Source organism: Cryptococcus neoformans, chromosome 9 (genome assembly GCF_000149385.1).
Source record: "Cryptococcus neoformans var. neoformans B-3501A chromosome 9, whole genome shotgun sequence".
Lineage (NCBI taxonomy): Eukaryota > Fungi > Basidiomycota > Tremellomycetes > Tremellales > Cryptococcaceae > Cryptococcus > Cryptococcus deneoformans.
In genome coordinates, this window is record NC_009185.1 from 924,547 (window position 1) to 945,761 (window position 21,215).

The window sequence follows — 21,215 nt, forward strand, 5'->3', positions numbered from 1 at the left end:
TTTCTTTCGACCTGAATGAGAAGGGTTGTTCCACAGCCCTGCCAACAAGATAAGACCTTGCACTACTATCAATAGGACCATTGAAGCTAACGCTCTGTGTGCGTTGTGAGTTGATCAGTCAGTTGTTGCCTCTCTGTTCAGCTAGAGAACTCACAAGCCCCAGCCAACACCTATCTTTCCTTTCCATCCATCTCGGATATCACCCGCTCCTACTGCAGCAATGATAATGCCTGGTAGTCCCCATGCTAAAATGCCAATCACTGCAAACAGTCTCAACCATACATTCCTCAACTGCACAGCACAGAAAGTACGCATCTTCATGTCAGATGGGGGCCAAAAGAGGATCGGTTCCCGGGTGGATGGCTGAGTACGGGCATGGAAATGGATTGTAAGAAGTAAGAGAAAGAAAATGCTGACAGCTATGGTTAATTCTGTGTGCCTTGTTAGCGCCAACCGATAGGGCACGAGGTGAAAAAAAAAACTTGCGGAATACGAAGAAGAAAGATGCGATGGATAACGACTTCGTGACAGATCTATTGAAACGTACTGAGCTCAATCTCGCAACCCATTAATCTACAACTCACCCCGGCAAATTCAAAGACTGAACCACCGAATCACTTCCCGTATCCCCAGGTATCCGCCAAAAACTCTTTTTCACACAGTCCCCTCCATTCACCCCGTCTGCCCAACTACACCAACCCCAAATCCCGAACCCGTATGTCTCCCCACTCCTCCCGCTCTCGGGCGAGACGGTGACGAGCCACATACGGCCATGGAGATTTGATTTGTCAGAGGCTGAGAATGGGACATTGTAAAGGATCACCAGGAAGAGGAGGATTGCAGATACAGAGGTGAGGATGATTGAGACAATGTGTGCTATCGGGGAAGTTTGACTGTCGGCTTTTTCTGTCATGGTTTCGTCAATGTTGATTGCATGAACAAAACTAGAATAGCTTGGAGAGAAACAAGTGTTAGTGCAACAGCTGTGATGTTTTGGCAGAAAGGAAAGACAGCCTCGGTCCCTCATGTTAGGAGAGTCAAAGGAGTTTGCCAACCTTTCATCAACAGTTTGCAAAAGAAATGGTGACGAAAGTGTCACTGGAAAGGAATCAGTTGTGTTCATGAGCATCGACGGCATAGCGGGCTCCATGAACTAATATAGTCAACTTTTGTGATCGTGCATTATGTGGTACAACCTTGGCAATCTAGCAAACTGAATACCTGTCGTCGATTTGGTGCAATCATCTAGCCTTTGGAGTATTTGGTCCTTTCCTTACCTTCACGTCGCATGATGATGCCTGTCTTCCACATGCAAAGCATCTGTGAACAAATCCAACATGCCCATGCTGCAAAAAAGCTGGAGAAAAATCAGCATCTCGATTTGAGCTTCTCTAAATGACGAGCTACTCACACTCCAAACCCGGTTCCGGGCCGTGCCTTCAAGCCCCCTCCCTCAGTATTCACTTTTCCCCTTCCAACCAAAACAGTCACAATCATACTCAATCCCAGAACCAACATGGCAAGGAAATAGTAGAGATTGAAACGCCAGTCGCGTAGGAGCCAGGCACAACGGGTACGGTAATGTTTGACTTCTGCTGGATATTTGCTTGGGACGGGCCAAGGGGGGTAAGGTCCGGGGAATAGAATGGCAAGGCACAGAATGATAAAGTAGGAAAGGACCACAAAGGGGGCTAAGGTGCCTTAGCTCATACTGAGATATTGGGTGATCAGAGGGGTACCTACTGATGAGGATGGGTATGGCAGCACCTGACAGGACATGGGTGACAGCACTAGACAAAAAAGTTTGCAAAATACGAATTAATAGTGTGAAAGATCACTCACTAAGGTAACTCTAGTTCATAAATGGAATCCCAACTGCTGTCTGAGTCGTCTGGCAGTTTGTAACCAGTCTTCCTCGTACAAACCGCGTCACCCGTCCATCTGGAGTTTGTCCATTCACACCATCCCCAGATCCCAAACCCATAAGCGTGAAGCCCCCCATCACCACCAGAACCCGTATCTGCCGCCCTTTCTTTATTTCTAGCCGGTGCTGCTAATCCTATCCCTCTTCCTGGCACCTCTCCTTCTCCAGCATCGTAGTACCTTTTGGTGCCTATTGTCCAGGTAGGAAAACTTGATGACGTTTCGTTGACAGTCAAGAACCACATCCTGAGGCCAACCTTACCCTCCAGCGTTGAGTGGGCATGGTCAATCGGAGCATTGTAGAAGACGACGACCATGAGTAAGATGAACGATATTAGGGTAAGTAGGAGGGAGAAAGAGTGCCACAATGGGTTAAAACGCATTCCATCGGAAGACCGGAACAATCCCATGATGATCCAGCACTTTTGTTTTCGTTTTGTTTGGATCGAGAGATGTCTTCGCTATCGTAGCGGTTCCTGATCAATCAACTGATTTACTGTAAGAAGGTGCAAGTGAATAATCTGGATAGAAAATAGTCAGTCATGGTTATACCACATTGGCTACAGCCCCGGTACTCTCATTGAAGTTTCAGAGATGTAGGTACTAGAAAAAAGGATTATCAAAGGACTAGTTAGCCCATGTTGATGCCGCCAAAAAGGATCTTGGATCTCTGAGCAAGAGCGCGGTCGTCTTGACTTGTTTGTTTGTTGTGCAATCCCATAACCAGGGTTTTTAAATGGAAGACAAATGTAGATCTGGCCTCGCCTCTGTTAGACTGATTGACAGTTTCTAAAAACCGTGAGGATGAGCTTGAACTAGCCGCATCACAGGGTTCGATGGCGACTTACTCTATTGTATTAACTTATTCCTTCCATTGCTCTGTATTGCTTGTTGTACAACGAAACAGACTGAAGGCTTGCTCAATTTCTTCCCTCATGGTTCATATCTTACGCATACCAAGCGCATGTCCAACAAAATTGCCAAGGGAGGATGCTTCTCGTCGCAATCCACCCGAAAACACTAAAAACCGTCTTCAGCAGGAAGGAGATAACTTTTTCCCGCCTGCCAAGTTATCGCACTCGGCAAGGACGCGGGACTGTTATTTTTTGTTACGGACTGTTTAAAAATGTAATGATAGTCCGGATCTGTTTTTATGGTGCCTGGGATTTTTTGGATGATGACGTCGGTCGTGTTGTGGGAAAGGTGACGGCGGGTAGGGACGGGGACTGGCCTGTGGGCTGCTGCTTTTGTCGTCAATTGCCTATAAATAATCTAGCCCGCATGTGCACTTCCCAGCAGTCTCGTAAACGTGTGATAGCCTCTTACAACGTCGGAAAGGGTTTTAATACAAACACAGCAAACCGCGTATTAAGTCTTCATTTCAATCGCCTCCGTCATCCTCTTCTCTCTTGCTAGGAAAGATAGGTGAGCTATATAAAGCACAGATAACATCGCAGATTCAGTACCTGACCGCACAGACTTCCCAGAACGAACATCATGGCCCTCTCTCAACACGTAGACGCCGACAAGCTCATTGAAGAGTGCAAAGACCACCCTATCAAGAGGCACCTTAGTCATAAGTAGGTGTATCGGCCATGAACATAGCCATTTCGTGACTAATTTCTGCGCAGGGCTGCTCTTTATGATATTCCCTACACTTCCCGCTACGAAGTTGAGGACGAGGTTCCGAGATACAGGCTCCCCAGTAAGGGTGTCAATGGCAGGGCTACATACCAGCTCTTACACGATGAGCTGATGCTTGGTGAGTTTTCATCATTATTTTTTAGAGTTAAAGGCTGACTGGGAACTAGATGGGAACCCCAACATGAATTTGGCTTCGTGAGTTTTTCGCACCATTTGCAAACGATCTTGAGTCGGGGAATACTGATCAATGAGATATACAGATTTGTTCACACTTGGGTTCCTGATGAGTGCAACCGTCTTGTCCAGGAAAACATCAATAAGAATCTGGTCGACCAGGACGAATACCCTGCTGCTCAACAGATTCACGAGCGATGTATCGTAAGCTACAGCAGCCGCGACGAATGACTCCAGCTGACCCATGTGGTCAGTCAATGCTCTCTCACCTCTGGCACGCTCCCAAAGAAGCCACGGCTATGGGCACCGCTACTACCGGTTCCTCTGAAGCCATCATGCTTGGCGGTCTCGCTCTCAAGCGCCGATGGCAGGAAAAGATGAAAGCCGCTGGGAAAGATATCCACAACCCCGGACCTAACATCGTTATGGGTGCAGAGGCTCAAGTAGCTTTGGAGAAGTTTGCTAGATACTTTGAGGTTGAGGCGAGACTTGTGCCTATTAAGCCTGAGGTGAGTAAACGCCACGAAAGAAGAATGAGTTAAAGGCTGTGAGTTAAAGGCTGATGGAAGTAGTCGAGTTATGTAATGGACCCCAAGGACGTCCTCAAATACGTCGATGAGAACACAATTGGTGTCTTTGTGTAAGTTTTAATTTTATTTTATTTCCGGGTACACCAAGTTGACCTTTTACAGTATCTTGGGATCAACTTACACCGGCGCGTTTGAATCCGTAAAAGACGTGGCTCAAGAGCTCGACAAATACGAGGCCGAGACAGGTATTAGTGTCCCTATCCACGTTGATGCCGCTTCTGGTGGTTTTGTTGCGTAAGTTTAGAATGACTCATACGGTCGTTTCGAAATTAACGGTTCTGGAAGTCCATTTGCATACCCTCATTACCAGTGGGACTTCCAAATTCCTCGAGTCCATAGGTGAGAAGCTGTTAAAAGAAGAGAAATAATTGCTGAAAAGCGGGATAGTATCAATGCCTCGGGTCACAAGTACGGTATGAGCACTGTGGGTGTCGGATGGATCATCTGGAGGTCTATGGAGTACCTTCCTAAGGAGTTGATCTTTGAGCTTCACTATCTCGGTGCTGTAAATAAAGTCCTAATTTTTTATTTTAATCATTCTAACTCCGGTTCTGTAGACCGATTATTCATTTAATCTCAATTTCAGTAGACCGGCACACCCTATCCTCGCCCAGATGTTCACTTGTAAGTCCGGATGAAGGCGGGTGGACCTTGCAGCTAATTCTATCATAGTCTTGAACCTCGGTTTCGAAGGTTACAAGCGTATAATGGACAAGAACCTCACCGTAGCTCGTCTCATCTCCCGAGCCCTCGAGCACTCTGGCTACTTCATTTGTCTCTCCAAGATCCACCACCCCAAGGCTCTTACCGAATCCTCCAGCAGCGCCGAACAATCCAACATCCTCCCTGCCGTCGCCGACGCCGCTAATACCGTTTTGCACGGCAAGAAGACTACTGTTGACGATGCCGAGTATTATTGCGAGGGTTTGCCCGTTGTGTCGTTTATGTTTACGGACGAAATTAAGAAGAAGTACCCTGGTGTGAAGCAGGCGTGGATCCAGATGCAGCTGAGGTCTATCGGCTGGATCGTCCCCAAGTAAGTCCGGATTTTTTTGGGGCAATTGTGGACCCAGTATTGACTTGTCACAGCTACCCTCTCGCTCCCGACTGCGAGAAAACTGAGATCCTCCGAGTCGTCGTCCGAGAGTCCCTTTCTGGTGACTTGGCGAGGAAGCTCATCCACGACATTCTTCAGGTGTACGTCCTCATCGGTTTTCCTTGTTTTAAAGTTCGTGCTGATTTTTTCATGGCTTTACAGAACCGAAGATCTCCTAAATGACGCTGGACCTTCATACTCCATGTCTACTGCTACCAGGCGTCACGAGAATTTGGACCACGGCAAGCTGGATAATATTGATGCTGTCCACATCAAGGTGCGTATCTGCCCTGTCGGCATTTTCAGTCTCGCGGGTTAGTCACTAACATGATATGATTTAGCAACACACTTCCACCTATTCTAAGCCCTGTTAGAGAAACCTTGTTAGAGTATGTTAATGAAGAAGTAGTCCGGTGGATGGGAGAAGATCTTGTACAGAGAAAGCGTAACAAATGACTTTTTACTCGGCTTTTTGCGATTAGTCTGGTTTGGATATGCAAAAATTGGAGCGTTATGCTAAGTTGCGATAAGACCGAAGGAAACAAGGTAATCGAAAGATTAGTAGAGGGAATGAACGACGGACGGGAATAATCCAATGGATAAGTTGTATATGACTTACACCCGGCAAGACGGAGAGGCGTGCCTATGCGAAAAGCCATTTCAACTCATTTCCACAGGCACGCTTACAGAAGCCCCATCCTCGCTTCCCTCGCTTCCCATCATTTGATTCTGTTTCATTTCCAAAAACAGGTGGCGATTCGCGGTGCTGAAGTGTTCTTCCGTCATCTTACTATCGCCATCAAAGAGTTCCTGCTCTCGTTTCTGAATCCGCCCCCCCTTTGTACTCCGCCATTCACCCTTCACTCTTAACCACGTCTCCCGCCTTCATCCGCGGCTAGCCGATCTAGTCGCCTTCCATCGATCGATCGCCCAATCTTCCTCTTTGCCGCCTTCTTTTCCCAGTCGCTTCACGCCACTTCATTTTTCTGTTTTGCTTTGTTTCCTTACTCGATTTCTTCACCATACACCAACTCTGCGTCAGTTCATCAATATTTTCTTAACCCACGCATAAGTCTCCGAAATATCAACTTTATAATGCAGCCCAAGCGAACGGCGGAAACCCGCAACTCTACTACGAAACGAGCTCGAACCGTCCAAAGCGGGAAAGACGAGACTGCTGATCCTCCAGTCGCCGTTGCGGAAGACATTCGGTCTATTGACTCCAGACTCAAGGGCAGAGCGAAAGGGAGGAAGGGGAAAAACAAAGCGGAAGGCACATCTGATTCTCCACCTCCTGGTCCGAAGAAGCGGGTGCGCAAACCTTTCGCAGCAAAGGAAGCCACATGGAGGGATATTCCCGATTGGGGGGATAGGACCGACGTACCGCTGTTCAGGCTCCCAGCGGAAGTGCTTGACCTGTGTTTTGGGACCAAGCTCAATTTGGGACTACAGGTAGGTGGAGGTATTGTGATGACGAGGAGCTTCTGAAAGCCATCGGCTGATCCGTGTATTGGATGACAGCTACGAGACTATGTGGCTTTAGCTGGAGTATCAAGGTACTTCAGGTTTCATTTTACGGACGACGTGTTCCGAGTGAGTATAATTCTGATCTTATTCTTGTCTGTGTGCTGACGAGATTATGCCAGGAAATCTACCTCAAGTCCCATCCCAATTACATGAAGCTCCGCCCTTGTGCCCGTCGATCCCCTATCAAACACTCCCAGCTCATCTTCACTCGTGCTGTAAAAGATTGGCGTCAAGATCCCCCTCTCAAAAGATTTGACCACCTCGAAATTCATATGCGTTCCATTCCTCCCCGTGAAGAGTGGACACAGAAGGATTACGAGTTTGTAATTCGAGCCGATAAGATAATTGCCCAAGCGAGACAGATCTGGGCGGACGCTAGGGCCGAAAGGGCGAACATCAAGAAGGAGAAGATGAAGAAAAGGAGAGTGTTGAGGAAGGTCATTGTGGACGGTATTTCACGAACTGTACTTGCGACAGTACCTGGCTTAAAGCACGGGGAGACTCAGGGGCCGAAGAATGAGTTGGGGGTTCCGATAATGACGGATGAGAACGGGAAGGAAATTGGTCTGGGTGCAAGCCATGCAGAGGAAGGGAATGATGGTCATGATGATGATGATGATGAAGAATCCGACGACGAGCTTAATTTCTACTCAACTTTGCAAGAATGGGAATGGGAAGAATCTGTTCACAATAAGGATGGTGAACTATGGCAAAAGATTTACAAACTGGAAGACAAAATGAGATTGTTGAGGAGGACGTATGATAACTACGACAAGGGCGAGGATTTCAGCGATCTTTCAAGCGAAGACGAAGCAGACGAAGGCAAGGAAGGCGACAGGTCAACGCGCAAGAAGGGCAAAAAGAAGCAAACCAAAAAGTTTGTTCGGGATCCAAACTGGGTCTTGCCTCCCGAGGAAAAACCAAAGAGACCCCATGCAACCTTGGTCGAGTATGATCCATTGACGGGAGAGAGACTGCCCCATGACGCATATCCAAGCCCATGGAGAGCTAGAGCTGTTGAAGCTGCAAATAAGAAATTCATCAACCGAGCAGTGAGTACAACCGCGTCAAGATAGGGGCAACGGTAGCTGATAATGTGAGAAGGATGCAATAAGGGTGTTCAAAGTAGGAGAAGCAGAGCTGTTATGCTTGAAGCACTACCTTGTGGTGAGTGAATTTTTGTTCGGGCTCATGTATCGTGCTGATTAGATTTCAGCCGAATCCCTTGAATCCTAAAACTCCATCGAGCATGTAAGTGTAGAGACTTCCTAACGATAATCGTAGTTGACTCAGCAAAACAGTTACTCCCTTGCGGCCATCCAAGCTCTTGCTCTTCGTTCTCATGGCGGTCCTATTGGCCATCATTACCATGTGTAAGCATCAATTCCATACTAATACATGACTGTTCTTACTAGACTTGGCCTTTAGTGAATCTGCCAATGAAAGAGCCTTGAAGTCTCTAGCCACCCGACAAGCCAATGCGGCCAAACGCAAAGCCGATCCCACTTACGTTGAAAAAGAACCGAAATCGAGGCAATACCCCCAGACTACCGTTGATCCTGATGATATTGGCGCCAAGTATGGAGTGGACAAGGATTGCGGGATCTGGCATTATCAAGGCACGTTCATCGATTTCGTCGCTGATTGGAGGGAGCACAGGGCGGCCAAAGCCGCGAGGAAAGCTCAGCGCGTTGCCAATGGAGAGGGTTCTGAGACTTCTGATGAAGACGGCTCTTCTCAAGATGAGCTGCTTCCTGTTCCAAACGTCCCTTGGAATGATGTTAATGAATACATGTATTCATTTACTGATGAAGAGGATGATCTCTGGTAGTTATGTATAGGATATAAGCTATTTGTTTGTATACCCAAAGGGTTCCGTGTAAATCTTATTGTTGGACCTTTTCAATGCATGCAATTATGTCGCAGAGTGGACATTCATTGAGTTAGAATGGATGGATGGATGATGCATACTTGCGCACGGAACGTGATGTGCCACATTGATTTTCGTCGCGGAGAAATAAAACGCGATCTTTGTGATTTTTGCCACTTGCGGAAATGACGTGTGAACTTTCCTCAAGCGTGGGTGTCTTCCGTTGATTTTCCCCAAGCAGCACTTTTCCTTTTACTTTCTCCATCCCGCGATTCGCCTTCTGCCTACCGGCATACACCCCGTTACCTCACTGGTTAGCCTGGCACCGCAAGCGCCAATGCAAGCCTCAACACCGTCGCCGACTACTATACAGACACCGACGCTGTCTTTCCCCGATACCCCACAGATGGACGAGACCCCGAAGACGGCCGTATTGCGTACTCCTCGAGCGACTTTCGATGGTGGTGAGGTCAGAATAGAAGGAAGCGTCTCTGGGAGCGAAAGAGGGAGCATTGATATGGGTACAGCGAATGGAGAAAGGAAAGACAAGGGAAAGGAAAGAGCAGTTGAGAGTGCGGAAGATAAGGATGAAGAAGAGACTGGATTCGACATGGAACAGCTCACAAGATTACAGTCAAGAGTGAACGAGTTGGAGGCCAATGGAAAGACAGGGGATGAGTGGGTGCAAAGAGATGAGCTACTGGGAATGGTGGGTTATCAATCACTCGCATTATTCAAAGGATGATTGCCAACTAACTTCGAAATCAGGTCAAGACTCTTTTACCGCTTACTCTCAATCATTTGCCATTTCTGCAAGAGCGTTTAGCAGCGCAGAAAAGCACTATTGCGACCATGCAGCAACAGGCCAAAATTTCGGAACAGCTCATGGCTACCGAGCGAGAACGACATGCTGTCGAGAGAGATTCATGGCATAAAGAGATGCGGGCAGTCATGGTTTCAAAAGAGGAGGAAAAAGTTTCAAACAAACGAAAAGTATTGGATTTGGATGTTGGTTATCACAAGGAGCTCGAAGCGGCGAACAAGAGACTGGAAATGGACAACAGATTGATGGCACCCAGAGTACGTTTGGTCAGTCATCCGATGGCTAGAGCTGATTTTCCCCTAGTTGGTTGACACCCAAAGACAAATCGACCGACTTGTCAACGAACTCCGTCTTCTTAGACCGCATGTCATTCTTAACACCTCAGCTCTTACTTCCAAGCCTACAGAATTAACACCCGCAACTTCTGCGCCGCCCGTTTTTCTCCCTCAGTATATGCCTCAGCTCGAAAATAGCAAGGGTATTCATCGATCTAGCCGTGCGACTATGGGGGACGCCAGAACTGAACATCTTCTGTTAGCTGCCAAGGCTATCCGAAGCATGCGCAAGACCAACGACCGATTAGGCCGTTTAACCATGGGCGAGCTGAAGAAAGCTGGCGTTGTTGGTCCAGAGGGAGGAATGGGTTACAAGGAAGGCTATGGCGAACAACCAATGTCGGATGTCGAGGAGGATGCTAGTGAGGAGGAGCCGCTCATCGATCAGCGAGCTAGCGGGTCCGTAACCAAGGGTAAAAGCAAATCCCAGGCCACACCACTTCTCTCTCGTACCAAGCGAAGTACCAAGAAGAATGTGCAAAATGCCAGTATAAGCACCATTCCGCAAACTCCCTCTAAATCCCGTACGACCGGGCAGTCATCCTTACCTCAAACGACGCCTGGTGGTAGCAACTTTAACGACCTCCTTCGTGCTGCCGAGATGGCGACTCGTCCAAACTCACCTGTACATGGAGAACCCATCTTATCGACTCTTTCAGCTACAAGAAGTACAACTCGCCCAAGACCGGATAGCAGTGATATTGAACGAGGGAGTCCGAAGAGACGGCGAGGTGATGTGTGGGAAGGTGGCGGGTCTCACAAGGCGCATCAGCATTCGGCTTCAGCAGGATCGGCTTCCGCGCTCGACTTATTAGCACAAGCAAGCCAGCTAGATGTCGCTAGCTCTACCGCTCCCAGCTCCGTAGTGCAAAGCAGTCCTGCCGTTCCTCTCACATCTTCTACTCCCCAATTTGGCGGATTGCTCGAGAAGGACTCCAGTCCAAGAAGCCATGGTTCAAGTCTGGGCGCACCTATCGACCTCACTCCTCGAAATCGAACAATGGCCAACGTTCGTTTGAAGGCCCACCCTGCATCAGACGATTTTGTGGTTGATCCCTCATTACAAACCCCCACTCACCGCATACGGGGTTCATCTACAACTTCCGAATCCCTAACTCCTGCCAGAGGCTACGCCTCTAGTCAAATTTACCCAACTCCCGGTGGCGAGCTTGATGAGCGGTTACCTCCGGCAGGTGCCTCTTCCTCTGCGATAAATCCTACATCTACTCCCGGCGTTATCTCTGAAGGCGGCGGTGGTCCCGGTGCCGGAAACGGAAACTTTGCGAGTCCATCTGGTAAGGTCGTGCCCGGTCTTGGCAAGTACTGGCATTACACTAGCGAAATGCCGATCAAGAGGGTCAGGTCACCATACTTGAAGTGGACTGTAGAAGAGGATGAGCTACTAGCCAGGGCTGTAGCGATACATGGTGAAAAGTGGGATTTGGTCAGTAAAGGTGTACCTACGAGAAGTTATCACCAAGTTCGACAAAGGTGAGTCTTTTAGTCAATCGGCTTCGTGGCAAATATGCTGATGATTGTTATAGATGGTTAAGAAAAACTGGAGCCTTTGACAAGAAAAATCAAGCTGCCAAAGCGGAGCGGGAAGCCAAGACCGAAAGTGCCAACGAGGCCAAATCTTCAAGCACAGAGAGAGAAGTGTAGCGACATTGCAATCATATATTTTAAAAGAGAGTAGTTTGTGCCGAGGTTCATCTAGCATTTTGGGTTCTTTTTGAATATGTGCGAACGTGTCTTGTAGAGTAAAGCGACAAGTTTTGAGCTGTAATTTCTCTTGTATAGCATATTTGGAGCTTTCTTGCAATTTTATAGCATGTGAAGCAGCTGGAACCCTTGAGTTTTCGGACTCTTCTGTCTTTGCGCTTTCGATGCATAGTGCTTTAGATCTTCCCTTCTGGGTGACGAGCATTCGTAAGCCATTTACAGCGGCGAGTTTCTGGAGGTCTACGTCGGTTTGAGCCATTGACTGGTTCCAGCATTCGGTCTGCTTCATCAGCCTACTTTGAATCTCACAACTACTATAGGAGTTACAGGAGTTCCAACCTTAGCTCTGCTATATTGCGCATCTCCTACTTGGATGTTCGTAATCGGTAGGCTTACCCGCCGTCCTTGCTCGGATCATCTTGAGGTTGAAAGAGAGCGTGGTATTATCTGAGTTTTCTAGCGTGTCTGTCTATGCTAGTGCATCAAAAATGATGTATGGCTCAGCTTGGTAGTTAATTTAATCAAATTTCAACGTACATGAACCTGTAATGACCCAGGGGCCCACCGTGCGATCGCAAGGTAAGAGCCTCCACGGCCATTCGAGGATACCTACGTGACGACAATATTAATAAGTGAATTGGAGCAGTTTATTCTGGATTGACCAACAGTACGAGATCCTGTCCAAGTAAAAATCAGCTATCAAGACTAAAGGTACTGGACCAAATTGCTACAGAAGACGACCCACAGTTTTTTCCCAAAGGGCACCATGATAATGTTTGAGACCATATAATTCCTCTTTGGTAACTCCGTAAACTTCGATAGCATCCTGTAAATAGATACAATTACGTTAAAAAGGAACTTTTTGCGACGACAAGTTTGGCAACTCACATCTTCAGCAACAGCGTGAGAGTTGATGTTACGCGCAATCGTCCTTCTCACATGGCTTGGCCAATGGTCGTGCGGTTCCGGCTCAAGAACGTACTCGAGAAATTTCAAAGCAAGAGCCTCCCTTTCTGGATCTCCGGGGAGTGGTACAACCCAGCCATCGTCCGATTCCGGTTCATCCTTCGTCTCCTCCCCTTCCTTTCTCTTTTCATACGCTTCCCGACTATCACGAGCTTTTATGGCCAGCGTGCGGAGCATCATAAGTTCAAGTTTTTCTTGGTTCTCCGGGACTTCGGAGTTGATCTCGTCGTTCTTTCCTTCAGCTGTATCCTCGTTATCTCCATCGTAACCATCAAGCCCATCTTCCGTCTCATTTCCCAGTTCGTCATCATTTACGAGTTTCTGTAGGTCATCAGTGTCATACCCACTGTCGTCACTACTGGACAGGTCTAATTTAGTATCTACACGTTTAGCAGGCTCCCCTGGCCGACTGCTTTGTTTCCGCCTATATCTCTTTCGTCTTCGCCTCCGTAATATCTCCTCAGCTTTGCGGTTCCAGAAATCGGACTCGTACGTTACGTGATAGTTTTCGACGATTGTCTTCCACTTGTTGAGTTCTGGTTCATCCTCATCAATCTCCGTATCCATGCTCCAGTCTGAGCAACAAGGATAAATACTCTTGTCCAGGACATCCGCATGGAGACAAGTGGGATCTTTTGGGTCATATGTTTCACCGTCTTTGAGCCCAGGAACAGTACTCGAGTAGTAAATACTCTTGTCTCCCATAGTATTTGAATGAGTATAACTAACGTTGCCGATCCATTTGTTTGTTCCCCCGGAGGGGCATCGATGGATCTCTCCTCGGAGGTACATAACCATATACCGGCTTCGATAAAACTTTTGAAGAGCTGTGTGGTATTCGTATTCGGCGCGAGTCCATTGGTCGTGAGGCATAGAAGCGATATATATGGATTCACTGATCTTTGGAAGGGGTTTCTCTTCTCTCCAGTCTTCGACGTGGGTGGAAAATATGTGTTCTGCGTGTTTATCTAAAGATTCCCGACAGTCACCAGTGACGTGGAGAAAAATCGCCTGCGTAGCATAGTGGAGAATGTAAGGATTGATGAAGTTGAGGTTGTAGTGAGGAGACGAAAAGACTCACCAGGAACACTTCAGAAGTGAATTGCTGTCGGAAATATCTAGAGACGGCAGCTAGGGCTATGTATTCTCGTAGCTATCGAAAACGCTTATTATCAGCCAGCTGATTTTCCTTAGCCCACTATTCGTTGAATGACAACATACCGAAAGATCATTGTCAAGTTCAGTACCAAAGCACAAGTCCAGTATTTCCGGAGGAAGTTTGAAAAGGGGACAGTCTGTACGATCTCCCCAGTCTGGTATATCATGCCAAACTGGTCTCTTCGCGACGATCGTAGCCCTCTCAGCCAGTAGTTGTGACCTTTTCTTCAAATGTGCCCGTCTCTGTTCGATCCGGCGTTCCTTTTGCTCCTTGCGCTTCAACTTCCGGAGCTCTTTTCCAGGAGTCACATACTCTAAACCCTTTTGAGCATATGGATTGGGTATACGATGGAAATGATCGAATACTTACCGGTCGCATCATGTCAGTACTGCCTGTCTTCAGTGTTAACAACAAAGACTCACGAGAGGGCTGCCTGAAGGTGGAAGTCATCTTTGGGTTTTAATATCATCAATCTAGACGATGATGTTGGGAATCTGGAAAGGAAGGCTAAAGTGATGTGCAAATAATCGGCGTCGCGTCGGCATCGGATATCTCACCATGTGATAAGCAGAAATCGGACAAAGATAAGCATTTGTGAGGCCCGGGCATTCCTCGCTGTCTGATGGCACCTCGATCCTGACCTACGCGACGCGTTTCTATTTACGTAATACGGGTGGAAAAGGGCGCCGAGATTACAGTTAGTAACCGCATAGAAAACAATAGGTAACTGTGAAGAAGGTTTCATGTTCCATCCTGATCTGCGCGTCCCTTTCACGGTCATCACCCAATTTTCATTCGCCGCCCGCCAAGAATGCCGTCTTGGCAAGCACAGCATGTAAACAATGGGCGGATGAAACGCAAAAGGACGCACGGGCCGACGGCCAAGTGGCAGAAGAAGCTGGCGCCTGGTTTTGCATGCTCAACAAACAAAGGATGTTGTCGTATACCATGTTCTCGCTGATTTCGTTCCATTATTTATTCCAACGCCCGACCGATAATAACTCACAGCCTCTATCTTTGCTCCATCATCCTGCCACTCTTTTTCAATCCACACTCATTTATTCACAAGAGGTGCACAATGCCTGTCCTTTCAAAACTTATCTCACTCCTCCCACTCCTCGCCATCGCTCAGGGAGCTACCAGCGACGAATGGCGATCAAGATCTATCTATCAGTGAGCACGTCGCTCTCCAGCAAGGCCCGTATTAACCCTCGAGCAGACTTATTACTGACCGTTTCGCACCTCCTTCTGACGACACAACATGTCCGTTAGGCGCTACTAACTACTGCGGTGGTACATGGCAAACCATCATCTCGAAGCTAGACTATATCCAGAATATGGGATTTGATGCCATCTGGATCAGTCCTACCGCTCTCAACATTGAAGGTAATACTAAGTATGGCGAAGCTTACCACGTAAGTATCCGACAAGTTTCAATACTTGCGTCCCCCAGCAAGCAGTAATGACATTCAGCTGTAGGGATACTGGACAGCAGACCCGACTAAACTCAACCCCCATTTCGGCCAAGCTTCCGATCTCAAAGCCCTCTCGGTTGCGGTCCACGACCGAGGAATGTACCTCATGGTCGACATTGCTATTAACGCTCTTGCAGCCACTTCCTACTCTCTCGATGCCTCTGCACTCGCTTCAGATGCCGATGGTACCCTTCTCTTCAAGGACCCTTCCGATTTCCACACACGATGTGATATCAGCTGGGGAAACCACACTTCCGAGCAAGTCTGCTGGCTTGTGACAGGAGATGACAACGGGGATGTGGCGCTGCTTGATCTCAAAACTGAAAGCGACTCTGTCGCTAGCGTACTCAAGGACTGGGTTGGTGGGTATGTCACCGAGTACGGGATAGATGGTTTCAGAATTGATGCGAGCAAGCATATGAGCAAAGAATTCCAGCACGATTTCTGCGAGGCCGCCGGCACGTTCTGCATGGGTGAAGTCGCAGGTGACAACACCGAGTAAGTCTTACGAATGATATCTAGCTTGATACTAAAGCTGACCACTGGCAGATACGCGGGGGAATACCAAAGTGCTGGTGGCATTGACTCTGTTTGTGGTTTCGGCCTCATGTACGGCTTTGTCAACGTTTTCACCGGTGGCGACAAAATGTCCACCCTCGAATACTACATCAACCTCGCCGCCTCATCCTATCCTGATCCTACAGTCATTGGCACATTCCTCGACAACCAAGATCTTCCTCGATTCAATTCTCTTACATCTGACGCTTCACTCGTTTACAACGCTATTGTCGGTATGTTCATGTACGGCGGTATGCCGATTGTGTATTACGGTTTGGAGCAAGACATCTCCGATGGTCCTACGGACCCTCAGAATCGGGAGGCGCTTTGGAATTACAATAATTATGCCACTGATGGGGTTACCTTTGGGAGGATCACAAACCTCAATAACATTAGGAATAGGTTGGGCGGTGTTGGTGAGCTGTATAATGCTGTTGCTACAGTTCTTGCCATTCAGGATCAGGACATTGCCCTTCAGCGAGAAGAGGCTTTGATTGTCTTGACTAATGTGAGTGATTATTTGTGTACCTTTCCCTATTACTTTGTTGATGATCCATGTTAGCGGGGCCAGTCTGGTACCGGCACTTGGGCTATCAAAAACACCCAATTTGGCGGCTCTGTCTCTGTCATCGAGTAAGCCTATTTCCGCTCTTTGTGTTCATATACATTGCTCACCAACTATTAGTCTTCTTTCGTGCTCTACTTCTACTACTGACAGCGATGGTTCTCTTACCGTCACATGGACTTCCGGCCAGCCTTTCGTAAGACGGCTTCTTCTTCTCTGCTCAACGACATTTCGATGATAGCTAATGGTTTGTGCAGGTATTTGTCGCCTCTGATGTTGCCGATAAGGCCGGATTATGTGGCTCTTTATCCAACAGCACTAACGCTACTACTGTCTCCTCATCTTCCTCTGCTTCCACCTCTATCGACACTGCCACCAGTAGTGCCAGTATAAGTGGCAACCTCGCCGTCATCACTGATGGCTCCTCCTCTCCCTCTTTCTCTGCAACAAGCTCAGCCCTCTCTTCAAGCATTAGCTGGTACACCCCCACCAGTGCTGCCAGTTCCGTCTCGAGTTCCGAGTTGGTAGTCGTCGTTGCTGCCGTGTCAACTGCAAGCACTGCTGTGACTTCTAGCGGAAGCATTTGTCGCAGGTCAAAGAAGAGGGCTATGAGCAAGAGGCAATTGTAAGGCTTTCAATTCGGGAGGCTGTTGGGTCAGAGTGTAATAGTGATGGGAGGTGATCAAGAGGATTATGGACACAAGGCCTGCCTATGGAACGAACGATCATAATTATCAGCCTTTCAATCATAATTATCAACTATTAATTTATTGTGAGGACGATCTATAAATCACGGACATATGAATCAACCCATTTTTGTACAATAGGTGCTTATATTAACAGTAGATGAGTTATCAGCGGAACCGTCTTTACGACCTGTAGTGCTATGCTGGATACTAAGACTTGGATCCTATGCATAATCTCTCATTTCATTTCGTTATCAAGCAATAGAGCAAATTCCCATGTTTCCGTTTCTGTTCCATTTTTCAGATGCAATTTCGAAGATTGAAGATCCTTCAAAGGTTCGTATGGTACGTGACCTACGGAGTGATCTACTTTTTGTCACCGCCGGCATTGTTACCGTAGTAATTGCTTGACTGGCCGGAGGGGGAAGTGTATTTGGCGTACCCATCACCTGAAAAGTTTTCAGAATTCAAGTACCTTAAACAATCAGAAGGACATGGCGTACCACTGTTGTAGTAGGTAGAGCCGTTAGTGTTGTTGTAGTAGTAGCTACCATTAGTGCTAGGGAGAGGGATTAGTTGTCAGCACAAGCCTGCGCGAGAGGGCCTTGCTCTGTTACCGTGACAATGATACATGGAATACGGTCGAACGGGATGGGATAAGAGATAGAGAGAAAGGAGAGAACGATACTTACTTGGAGTAGTGGTAGCCTGTCTGGCCAGTGGCGGTGTCAACTCGACTGTCATAGCGGTTACCCTTATGCACCATCACCGTCAGTAGGTGCCGATTCATGAGTGAAGTTCTGCCAGGTGAACCGAGCGACTATATAAGAGAGCTTACCTGTGAGTTGGTACCCCTGTAGTAGATGGAGTCGTTGCCGGGCATTATTAATCGGTTCTGTTGCGAGAAGATGGAAAGGATAGGATGTATCTTTGTTGGACTCTAAAGGGAGAGTTGTTCTTATGATGATTGTTTATGTAAGTGGGAAGTGATGGCCAAATGTGGCGTAGCCGCCAGGGGGCAGGAGGTAAAAGGGGTGTGGGGCTTGCTTTAAGGAGATGGGAAACAAATGACAGCTCAAAACTCATCAAATCTGGACCCAACAAAGAACGTAAGAACGGGTGTTAATTATCACTAATGGGCTTTGATAAGGGCCTGCCGGTTTGACCGATGGTCGGTCTACATTCACATAACTTCCCAGGGCCTTACTTGGATCTCCGATGCATTAACCCAAGAACCCTGCATATGGCTGGTAATACTCACATCTAAATAATAGAATGATTTATAGGAAAAGGCGAAGCCAAAAGTCCGTCATCACTACGAGTACTATTCCTGAAAGGGTTTACGCTCCCGAAACAAAACCAAGTAAGCTCGATCGAACATCGGCGATGAACTGCAGCTTCATTTGTTCGCGAAAACGGGAGAACAGATCTTCCTTTATCCTGTTTTATGTTACATATTTCATGGGAGACAACAACAATACCGGTCGATAATAACCTTTTGACCTTGTTCTTAAATACACATAATAATAATATCCGATCGATCACAACTTCCTAATTTTATCTTCCGTTGAACACCAAGGATTCAACAGCATTTATTAGACTCCACCCATCAACCAAGGCTCCACCCATCAACCAAGGTCAATCCACCGTCGTAACTGATGGTGGATCTCAAGCTAATTAATGATCTTTAGGCGTCAAATTCCCAATTGGAACTCGGAAAAAACCGGTATCGGCCGTCACGAGTTCCGCCAGGCTTGTATAAGCTCCGAAGATGGCCGTGATCTGCGATTTAATTATCAGCAAAACATGACAAGAGTGATGATGATAGTGATGTGAAAAGAAGTTTTGGCAAAAGCTACGACTTACGATACCGATAGCACCGCCAGTTTTGATACATTTCGGGCTCTCTGAAAGATATCCAGCTGACCTATCATCCGCTCATCAGTAAACGCCTCTCCCATTTAGCCATCGATCGGTAGTGGCGCGATATCCAACTCACAAGATAAAAAAGTTGAGACTCAATGCCCCAAAAATACAAATCAATACCACCGACGACCTGTGACTAGCGATGAGGAAAAGGACGGTGACTATGCCCCAAACGCAGAGGTAGAGGCCCAAGGCGTTTTCGAGCATCGCTGGATTTTCAGCGTAGGCCGCGGCCACACCAAATTGGGGGATATACAAAGCTAGAAGAGGGGTTACGGGCTTTGAAGCGGAGCAGGAAACATGGAACGTACTTGATAAGGAAAGCCAGAATGCGCCGTACGAGCTGAACGTTACGGCCTGTCTCGTCAGAAAATAAACATTTTCAGCTCTCTTTCTTTGCCTGCACAGAGCTTTCTGAGCAAGGTGATGAAACATACGCCAAACGTATTCCCGCATGCCCATTCCAGGATCCCTGCAATAATCTGTCCTAGCCCGCCAAATCCGAGAGCGATACCAAGAATCATATTCGGTTTGGTGACACCTCGAGCTTGGACGGTGTACAAGTTTAAAAGAAATGCTCCACCTACAAACCTAAAAGAGGCAAAACGATGATTTTTAACAATCATTGTGTTGAGCTATATGAGTGTCTGACACTCACGGAATAAGGCCTACAGGTGCAGGGGTTCCAAACTTCCGGTGAAATACTGGGAACCCAGGTTGCGAGGTATCAATTGGATTACCTCCAGGTGTGATGGACCGCGAGATATCGTCGCCGCCTTGGTGCATCCCATCTTGAATACCGACCTTAGTTGCGCTCAACTGGCTTTCGTGAGAGAAGGTGGGATGGACAGGAGACCCGAACTTGGTGAGGTAAGCTAAGCCAGGTAGTAAATTCTGTTGTTGGGAGGATAAACCGATGTCGGCGTCTGGGACTGCGGTGAAGACCTCTTCATTCATCTTGTGAAAGGGATCAGGTATTTGATGGTCGGTGACTTTATGAGAACTTTGGTGATCTGAAGGTGAGGAGTGGATGCGAGGGTTCAGGTTGGAGAAGAGATATGTCTTTATGGCTCAGTTGTACGTGCATGATGGGAAAACACCGATCTTCAACCGGCTGAAGTATTACCTGTCGTCCATAGAGTATAGCCTGATCTACAAGGGTATATAAATGTGATCATCGCCCATAACTATTCCCAAATAGCCGATACTAATTATAAGTATAATCACAGCGTTGCTCCAATCTAACGAACGAATCTTAATGCCTGTTGATATTGTGCTACGCTTCCCTCCTCAATACCTCTTAAATCTAAATTTCAGTGTCTCTAACCGGGTGTTGCTATATTTTATTACGTGGGGTGTACAGATGACATGTCAGCTATTCTTGTTCCGATGACTTAATGTACTAACTTGCGATAAAGTCAAACGCATGCGGAGTTAGAAGCCACAGATGTCGCCCCCAAACTCTTTCCCAAAGGCCAGTCATAGACCGCGATCGTAAGGGACGGAAGAAGTATAATTGTAAGACGATGATAGATAAAGATCCAATTTTAGTACGACATACGTACGGCAAACATTTGCCGGAACATGGGCTGAATTTAAACGAGCGAAAGTGACCAATAATAATTGAGATGATAGACACAGATATCGAGATACGATGAAGAAGAGTCGCACTTTTCACACTAAGTGACTAGCTGGCAACTGCTATTCTAGTTGCAGTTGCTGGTATCAGAGGAATCGTGTGTTGAGCTGTGCCGTAAACTGTCCAACTAGGTACCGAATGCCGAAGCTCCCCTGGATCGCCAAAGCCGACAGCAGCATATAAAGCATACTCCACCGGTTAATTATTAGATCTATATTTTATTGCTGGATCTGTCTCCAGAGTCTATTCTCCATGATATTATCTCCAGTACTCTTTTGAGTCTGGAAGTTTGGGGTAATAATCTCCAACTTATCCGAAGGTTTTCCGTCGTTCCTGTTTCCCCTTTTTTTTCATCGTCGAGTTTGTTCGGCATCAATTACATTTTGAGGATGTTGATGTTGGTCACTTGTCATTTACTTGTTTTCCTGGTCGGGGGTTGTCGTTGTTCGCTGACGGAAGAAGGTCAAAGCTTCGAAAAATAGGCGGCTATAGAAGAGAGACACGCCGAGAAGCATCGCGTTCATTGTCCGAAAGTAT

General features: G+C 47.2%; 8 protein-coding genes across 8 annotated transcripts; 4 read left to right on the top strand and 4 right to left on the bottom strand.

Annotated features, from left to right (window-relative positions):
* Window positions 1-1,245: 1,245 nt before the first annotated feature.
* Window positions 1,246-2,240, bottom strand: CNBI3060 (hypothetical protein; the record flags this gene model as incomplete). Its single annotated transcript, XM_768274.1, has 4 exons — window positions 1,246-1,357; window positions 1,412-1,691; window positions 1,744-1,790; window positions 1,843-2,240. The coding sequence occupies 4 exons, from the start codon at window positions 2,238-2,240 to the stop codon at window positions 1,246-1,248; spliced, it is 837 nt and encodes a 278-aa protein (XP_773367.1).
* Window positions 2,241-3,420: 1,180 nt separating this feature from the next.
* On the top strand, window positions 3,421-5,801 carry CNBI3070 (hypothetical protein; the record flags this gene model as incomplete). Its single annotated transcript, XM_768275.1, has 14 exons — window positions 3,421-3,503; window positions 3,555-3,685; window positions 3,735-3,762; window positions 3,828-3,945; window positions 3,996-4,250; window positions 4,314-4,381; window positions 4,434-4,565; window positions 4,617-4,670; window positions 4,719-4,836; window positions 4,889-4,955; window positions 5,004-5,367; window positions 5,421-5,528; window positions 5,590-5,704; window positions 5,769-5,801. The coding sequence occupies 14 exons, from the start codon at window positions 3,421-3,423 to the stop codon at window positions 5,799-5,801; spliced, it is 1,674 nt and encodes a 557-aa protein (XP_773368.1).
* A 721-nt stretch (window positions 5,802-6,522) lies between these two features.
* On the top strand, window positions 6,523-8,785 carry CNBI3080 (hypothetical protein; the record flags this gene model as incomplete). The annotated part of the gene is made up of 7 exons (XM_768276.1): window positions 6,523-6,879; window positions 6,949-7,020; window positions 7,074-8,006; window positions 8,059-8,121; window positions 8,171-8,205; window positions 8,256-8,327; window positions 8,383-8,785. 7 exons carry the CDS (start codon window positions 6,523-6,525, stop codon window positions 8,783-8,785), a joined length of 1,935 nt encoding a protein of 644 aa, XP_773369.1.
* A 376-nt stretch (window positions 8,786-9,161) lies between these two features.
* On the top strand, window positions 9,162-11,644 carry CNBI3090 (hypothetical protein; the record flags this gene model as incomplete). The annotated part of the gene is made up of 4 exons (XM_768277.1): window positions 9,162-9,533; window positions 9,593-9,904; window positions 9,951-11,473; window positions 11,527-11,644. 4 exons carry the CDS (start codon window positions 9,162-9,164, stop codon window positions 11,642-11,644), a joined length of 2,325 nt encoding a protein of 774 aa, XP_773370.1.
* Window positions 11,645-12,147: 503 nt separating this feature from the next.
* Window positions 12,148-14,279, bottom strand: CNBI3100 (hypothetical protein; the record flags this gene model as incomplete). The annotated part of the gene is made up of 8 exons (XM_768278.1): window positions 12,148-12,178; window positions 12,242-12,313; window positions 12,371-12,381; window positions 12,450-12,530; window positions 12,593-13,681; window positions 13,752-13,823; window positions 13,892-14,193; window positions 14,252-14,279. The coding sequence occupies 8 exons, from the start codon at window positions 14,277-14,279 to the stop codon at window positions 12,148-12,150; spliced, it is 1,686 nt and encodes a 561-aa protein (XP_773371.1).
* Window positions 14,280-14,907: 628 nt separating this feature from the next.
* Window positions 14,908-17,056, top strand: CNBI3110 (hypothetical protein; the record flags this gene model as incomplete). Its single annotated transcript, XM_768279.1, has 7 exons — window positions 14,908-15,002; window positions 15,049-15,244; window positions 15,309-15,802; window positions 15,854-16,370; window positions 16,425-16,495; window positions 16,548-16,623; window positions 16,685-17,056. 7 exons carry the CDS (start codon window positions 14,908-14,910, stop codon window positions 17,054-17,056), a joined length of 1,821 nt encoding a protein of 606 aa, XP_773372.1.
* Window positions 17,057-17,479: 423 nt separating this feature from the next.
* CNBI3120 (hypothetical protein) lies at window positions 17,480-17,996 on the bottom strand (the record flags this gene model as incomplete). The annotated part of the gene is made up of 4 exons (XM_768280.1): window positions 17,480-17,562; window positions 17,617-17,672; window positions 17,806-17,867; window positions 17,952-17,996. The coding sequence occupies 4 exons, from the start codon at window positions 17,994-17,996 to the stop codon at window positions 17,480-17,482; spliced, it is 246 nt and encodes an 81-aa protein (XP_773373.1).
* A 794-nt stretch (window positions 17,997-18,790) lies between these two features.
* CNBI3130 (hypothetical protein) lies at window positions 18,791-19,996 on the bottom strand (the record flags this gene model as incomplete). Its single annotated transcript, XM_768281.1, has 6 exons — window positions 18,791-18,895; window positions 18,980-19,040; window positions 19,113-19,299; window positions 19,351-19,396; window positions 19,477-19,630; window positions 19,698-19,996. The coding sequence occupies 6 exons, from the start codon at window positions 19,994-19,996 to the stop codon at window positions 18,791-18,793; spliced, it is 852 nt and encodes a 283-aa protein (XP_773374.1).
* Between the last annotated feature and the right edge of the window lie 1,219 nt (window positions 19,997-21,215).